At 47.4% G+C, this 6,064-nt stretch overlaps 1 protein-coding gene across 2 annotated transcripts in view; it reads left to right on the top strand.

The window, feature by feature from the left end:
• The first annotated feature begins 1,455 nt into the window (after positions 1 to 1,455).
• The window catches only part of PAX6 (paired box 6), a 5,073-nt gene continuing 464 nt past the window's right edge, over positions 1,456 to 6,064 (top strand). The window contains exons 1-5 of one of the 2 annotated variants that reach the window (XM_010014578.1): positions 1,456 to 1,610; positions 2,458 to 2,540; positions 2,822 to 2,972; positions 3,113 to 3,210; positions 5,152 to 5,302. In XM_010014578.1, coding sequence (XP_010012880.1) covers positions 1,532 to 1,610; positions 2,458 to 2,540; positions 2,822 to 2,972; positions 3,113 to 3,210; positions 5,152 to 5,302 — 562 coding nt within the window. In that variant the 5' untranslated portion in view covers positions 1,456 to 1,531. Of the gene's footprint in view, positions 1,611 to 2,457; positions 2,541 to 2,821; positions 2,973 to 3,094; positions 3,211 to 5,151; positions 5,303 to 6,064 lie in introns of both variants that reach the window. The other variant, XM_010014577.1, reaches the window with a different exon arrangement.

Genomic DNA, 6,064 nt, shown 5'->3' with positions numbered 1-6,064 from the left:
CCGCCTCAATGGGGTTGCGGCCGCCCATATGGTGACCACGGCCGCTGAATCCCCGGGTTTAAATGGGGGAGAAAAGTTCGGGGTTTAAAACATTTCAAAGTGTTTGAAAGGGTCCCACCAGATCCTGTCACAATCCTCCCCCTGAGCTTTGAAGGCCGGGGCCATTGTTCGCCGATTATAAATGATATTACTTTAAAGTTGATTTCCCACAATATTTAAAGGATGTAGCGGGAGCGTTGCTATTTTTTTGGGTTTTTTTTTTTTGTTTGTTTGGCGTAACTTTCCAAGGGAATTAGCATAAGCAGCCCATGGTCCCTCATCCCATCTCCGTCTTTATGCGACATCAAAACGCCTCGAGAAATACGCTTTGAAAGGAGAGGGAGAGCTCGCTTAGGGACAAGGACTTTTGTGCCTCGATAGAGGAACCTGCTCCTTGTCCCCACAGCGAGCTGGGTACCAGAGCCACGCAAAGCCGGCTGGGCCTTGAGACCGCCCCAAACGGGAGCACAAGGAAACTTTTCCCCCCTGTTTAATGCCAGAAATTACATTAAAAGTGGTGGAAATGCCCTAATTAAAAATGTACCGCTTAAATGATATGCCAAAGGCTCAGCTGCAGAGCAGTGTATTTAGCTGGTTAGTGAACTCGCTACTATTTCTTTTAAAATTACATGTTAAAATTTTAAAAGAAATCTTACTTTTCTCTGGTGCAACACATTACAAAGAATGGACAGTCCTTTTATCTAAATATAAAATTCCATTTTCAGCAATTATAGCCTGTTCTTGGTGATGATATAATTACAGCTGTGCTCAGTAATAGGTGTCAAGGCAATGCACACTCATACAATAGTTGAATAAAACTGCAGAACAATGCAGGCACTTCTAAATTCACAACCTTTAAAATGAAATTGACTGTGCAGAATTCAAATAAAAACTGGATAAATATTTTTTAAAAAAGATTACAAGCTTGGTTTGGTTTCTTAATAGCATTTTCTGCAAACCTATCAACATCTAATTGATTAGATAGGAATTACTGATTATAGATAATCTGAAATACTGAACATCGCTATTTTAAATATAGCAATAGGTAAATAAATGCAGCAGACAGAGGAGACTGCCATGGCACTTCAACTGCAATTCATGGGAAGAATCACTTTCAGGGGAAAGTATTTTTATACAGGTTTTATCCAAGAGGGAAAACAAAACGAAATGAAGACCAGGTGATTGCAATTCCTCGTCTCCGATGTTTACGATAATGCTGGAAACCAAAACGTTTCCGTGTTTCCCGTGTCATTAGTGCAATGTGGTTTTGACACCTGAGACATTTATAAAGGAGGGTGTCAGGAAACGTGGCCGAACTTGTTTTCAGTCGTGTTATTTCCCTGATATATAATGAACTCTGATACTCAAAACGAGGGTACCTGCATTTCACTTTCCGACTCTTGGTTCTGCAGATGGCTGTCCGCAACAGGAGGGAGCAGGGGAAAACACTAACTCCATCAGCTCTAATGGAGAAGACTCAGACGAGGCCCAAATGAGACTCCAGCTGAAAAGGAAGCTGCAGAGAAATAGGACATCCTTTACCCAAGAGCAAATCGAAGCCCTTGAGAAAGGTGAGTGACATTTTCCTACGGCTGAAGCAGGAGAGAAAAGCAAAATGTGCTTTTCTGGCTATAGTAAGAGCTGAGCAGAAGAATGGCATTCATGTGCCCTATATATGTGTATATGTGTATATGTATATATATTTAAGTTCATGGCTCCCTCCATCCTCTTTTATTCATTGAGCTCCAAACATTCACGGATGGCTGCAGCATGCACCAAAAACCTGTTAAAATGTTTTCAAAGGGACCATTCTCAGGGCACAGATCATACCCAGACATCAGCGCTGCACCCTGGGCTCCTCTCACAGGAACATGTCTCCTCCTGCTGACTGTGCTCTGTCCCTGTGTGGCCTGCGCTGCTGTACGCTGGGAAGGCAAGGGCAGGGAGCTGGGGCTGGAGCAGCCCTCTGTGTCTGCCCCCACGCTTGCTGCCCATCCCCAGCGCTGCCGCTGCCCAGGGCTGGGAGCAGGTGCCCTTTTCCCTGGCCAGCCTGGGTGTACCTCGCCTCTGACACACTGTGGATCTTTGTCCCAGTTTCCTGCTGTTTTTTAGTGACGTGCCATTTTGCTTCTTGGTGGCAGGGTCAGCGCTGCCTTGGGGACCCCCTTAGCGGAAGCAGAAGCCCTCACTGCTTCTTGAAGGATGCAGCATTGCACTCAAGCCTGCCCATCACCTTAGTGATATTCCCCAGCAGGCAAGGGAAGGTTTCCTCCTTCCTAACACACAGAGAAAGCTCAGCTTTGCCTTCACAGCAATGTTTCTTAGGAGCATTTACAGCATAGGCAGTGGAGGAATGACTGACTGTGTAGTGGGTCACGTTAACCCTTTGCAACTAACACAGCCATATTTTCTTGGCAGAATTTGAGAGGACCCACTACCCCGATGTGTTTGCAAGAGAGAGACTAGCTGCTAAAATAGATCTGCCTGAAGCAAGGATACAGGTACTGAGCTGCTGTGCAATTATGACTATTATTATTTTTTACTATTACTATTCTACCTTTGTTATTCCTGGCTTCTCAAAGCACAGGGCAGCCCCTGTTTCCGACCAGGTATTTGCCCATCTGCCTCTTCGGGGAAATAACAGCAGCTGGGGTTGGCTTTCATGTGCTGCTTTGTCATGCTGCAAGCCAGCTTCTATCAGCATGGCCTTCAGCTACACGGGGGAGTCCTTATGGCTGTAGTCCTTGTCAGGTCACTCATGTCTCAAACGCTGTATTTCCAGGTGTGGTTTTCTAACAGAAGGGCCAAGTGGAGAAGGGAAGAGAAGCTGAGGAACCAGCGAAGACAAGCCAGCAACACTCCCAGCCACATTCCCATCAGTAGTAGTTTCAGCACAAGCGTTTACCAGCCGATCCCTCAACCAACCACCCCCGGTAATGTCACCAACATGCTCACATTCATTCGTCCTCTTGGGAAAATGACACTCTGAGACTGTGTTACTGCTTGTAACTGTGGTTAAACTAATGTGTTCATCTATCTGTCTATTCTATTATAGTTTCCTCTTTCACATCAGGTTCCATGTTGGGCAGAACAGACACGGCGCTCACAAACACGTACAGCGCGCTGCCGCCCATGCCTAGCTTCACCATGGCCAACAACCTGCCTATGCAAGTAAGTCTGGCGCAAGTGCCATGGCACGATGCTCCCGTGGGACTCGGTGGCCCTGGGGTGCGCGGGAGTGCAGGGGATTACAAACCCCGACTATGCTGCAGGGAAACTGGCTTCATAGGCTTCCCTGGCATCTGAAAGGAAGCTCTATTTGGGAGAATCACAAGGCAAAGGGTACTGTAAGACCTGGTGCTCAACATGCACTTTCCTGCATTTGAGAAGAGAAAGGTCCTCAAATTTACAAGGAAACAGATCTGGGGTGAAAAACCCCTTTTCAGACCCCTCTTACCCCCATCACCCTTTCATTAACTTACAGAACTCACTGATGCAGTACTGTGGAAATTGCTGTCTAAATAAGCTGCTGGAGGGATCTGACCTTCTTGGTGTAGGCAATGTTGCGGCGGCACATCAGGAACACCTGAGAGAGGGAAGGATGTGATTAGCATCAGTGGTTATGCCAGCTAAGCCAGAATTGCAAGAGCTGTCAATCCTCATGCCTGAAAGCATTAGCTGATCACCAGCTGGGTTAGGAAGAAATCTATTCCTTTGGGGTCTGTTTCTATAGACCTTTCAGATGCAAAATTCCTCCTTTTTTAATGGTGGGGTTGGCCTAGGAAGGTGCTGGCCAATTACGGGAGTTTTCCAGCTTTGTCTGAGGCACACAGCATTGACCATTGCTAGAGGCAGGCGAGCAGATTAGAGAGCCTGACTCCTCCGCTGCGGCAATTACTATGTTACTAATTGCTGAACCAAAATTAACCAAATAAAGTTAGAGTCTCGCAAGTCCATGGAAAGAAATGACGTTGGCTAGGTCGCTATTCCATGACGTTGGAGGCCAGCGGCGCTGATCCCGGCAGCGGGCTGAGAGCAGATGACAAAAGATCAAAAGACTGATTAGGGAAGGGGACCCTTGGGAAAGCAGGAGGCCCCCAATTCACCGTTGGGCACCTGGGCAGGGAGCTGGCACGTGTGAGACACTCTGGAAAGTCCTGTCTATGTGGCCACCACGGTGCAACGGCCATGCAGTGTCAGAGCGGGAGATCTGGCAGCTGAACCATCGGCATCCCCTGCGGATGCACAGCGCGTTGTGTGCTTAGAGGGTGAGGCTGTGTGTCGGGGATGGGCAGACAGAGGAAATACGTGCAGACGTGTTGAGTCTCATGCGCTCACAGTGTGGGAATTACTCATCCTGCTTCCTGCTCCCCTGCTGCCTCCCCAGGTTGGGACTGCACCAGTCCCCACTCTGCTGGCATGCCAGAGGGGGAGGTCCCCCTGCTTGATCCCTTGCCAGCACTGTGCCATCCCTCCGTCCCGGCACCCAGCCACTCTCCTGCTGGCAGGGGGATTGGAGTTTAGGTAAATGGACATGTCTTGTCTCATGGGATGCTGCTGCTGCATGGGTTTCGGGTGACCAAGGCTCTGTAGGGGGATCAACTACAAACCCACACACTGTGTGCATGTGCAACATGCTTGCAGATGCAAGATGAACCTGTGTGCCTCAGTAATTTCTAATTATTGCACCCCTAATAGTTTTTAGTTACACCACAAATGCGAGATAAGATGCCAGCCCTGTCTCTGGCTGCAAAAGGCATGAGACATCTTTCTTCTGCATAAGTACAAACGAGGGCAGCACTCAGACTTTGGTTCCTTGGCTTAGGTGTGTAACACCCTTGTTAACATCTAGATGTAGGGATTTGCTTGCCAGACGCGTCTGAATAGGTGCTGGTGACCATCCACGTTGTTGCTGTAGACCAAAAACCTCTAGGAAGAGGCTGGTTGGTTGAGCTCCTAAATAGAGCTTTACATCTAGGTCTCTGAATTTGAAACTGAAGCTTGTTTTTGGTGGTGCACACTGATTCTGAGGGCTGGCACATTCATCTAGAAGTGTAATGCCATGTTTCCACTGGACGATACTTAAGGCTATTTTGTCCTCTGCTCCCATAGCCCCCGGTACCCAGCCAGACCTCCTCCTACTCTTGCATGCTGCCCACCAGTCCATCGGTGAATGGCCGGAGCTATGATACATACACCCCTCCTCACATGCAGACACACATGAACAGCCAACCGATGGGCACCTCTGGCACCACTTCCACAGGTGAGTGCTCTTCCATTAGTATTCGCTGGGAGAAGTCTCTCCCCATTGCTGGGAGAGGTGTCTCTGCTGGGTTTAGTGAGGATGACAGTATATAACCTTGCAGGCTAGAGCAGAAAGTCTGACTTTTAACTTCTGCCAGAGGGGTAAATGAAAGACAGCTGATTAACAGAGCTGGTGTTAGAACAGCAGAGTGGAGGCCCCCATCCCGCAAAATCTTCCCCGTGTAATTAATTTCTAAAGCAGACGTTAAATTTCTAAATATCACCCTTAAATTTCGGCAGAGATCCTCACACCCAGGAAGTTAAGTGTATGTGAGTGTTTTTTTTCTGTGTCTGTGTCAAAGGCTATTTTCTTGCTGAAGATTTGAAGTTATTGAAAAGGCAGGTAACCTGCAGAAATATTAACCTGTGCAGAAGAAGGCAAACCAGGGTATAAAGGGTAAGTATCAGCGTAAGCAGGAGCAAGCCAGACACATGTTAAGAGAAAATAAATGTTCAGTGTATTTTGGGCTGAATTCCCAACTGATACAAACAAGCCGAGGCTCTGGAATTCATCTCAAAGCCTGACAGTCTGTTTATAACAACAGATCAGTGAGATGTGCATAGGTTTTTAAAATATATATTGCCCTCCCCCCTGATTCGGCAGGCTGGTAGATGGCCAGATTTAATATTTACCAGAATACAAGCACAAATCTGTGACATTTAAAGTAAAATAATTGTGATATGTACAGAAAAACTAAAATGCCCATTTCCTTCCCCCCCC

Source organism: Nestor notabilis, unplaced genomic scaffold (genome assembly GCF_000696875.1).
Source record: "Nestor notabilis isolate BGI_N333 unplaced genomic scaffold, ASM69687v1 scaffold2745, whole genome shotgun sequence".
NCBI lineage: Eukaryota > Metazoa > Chordata > Aves > Psittaciformes > Psittacidae > Nestor > Nestor notabilis.
The sequence above is the reverse complement of the archived record's forward strand: the minus strand, read 5'-3'. Positions and strand labels throughout refer to the sequence as shown.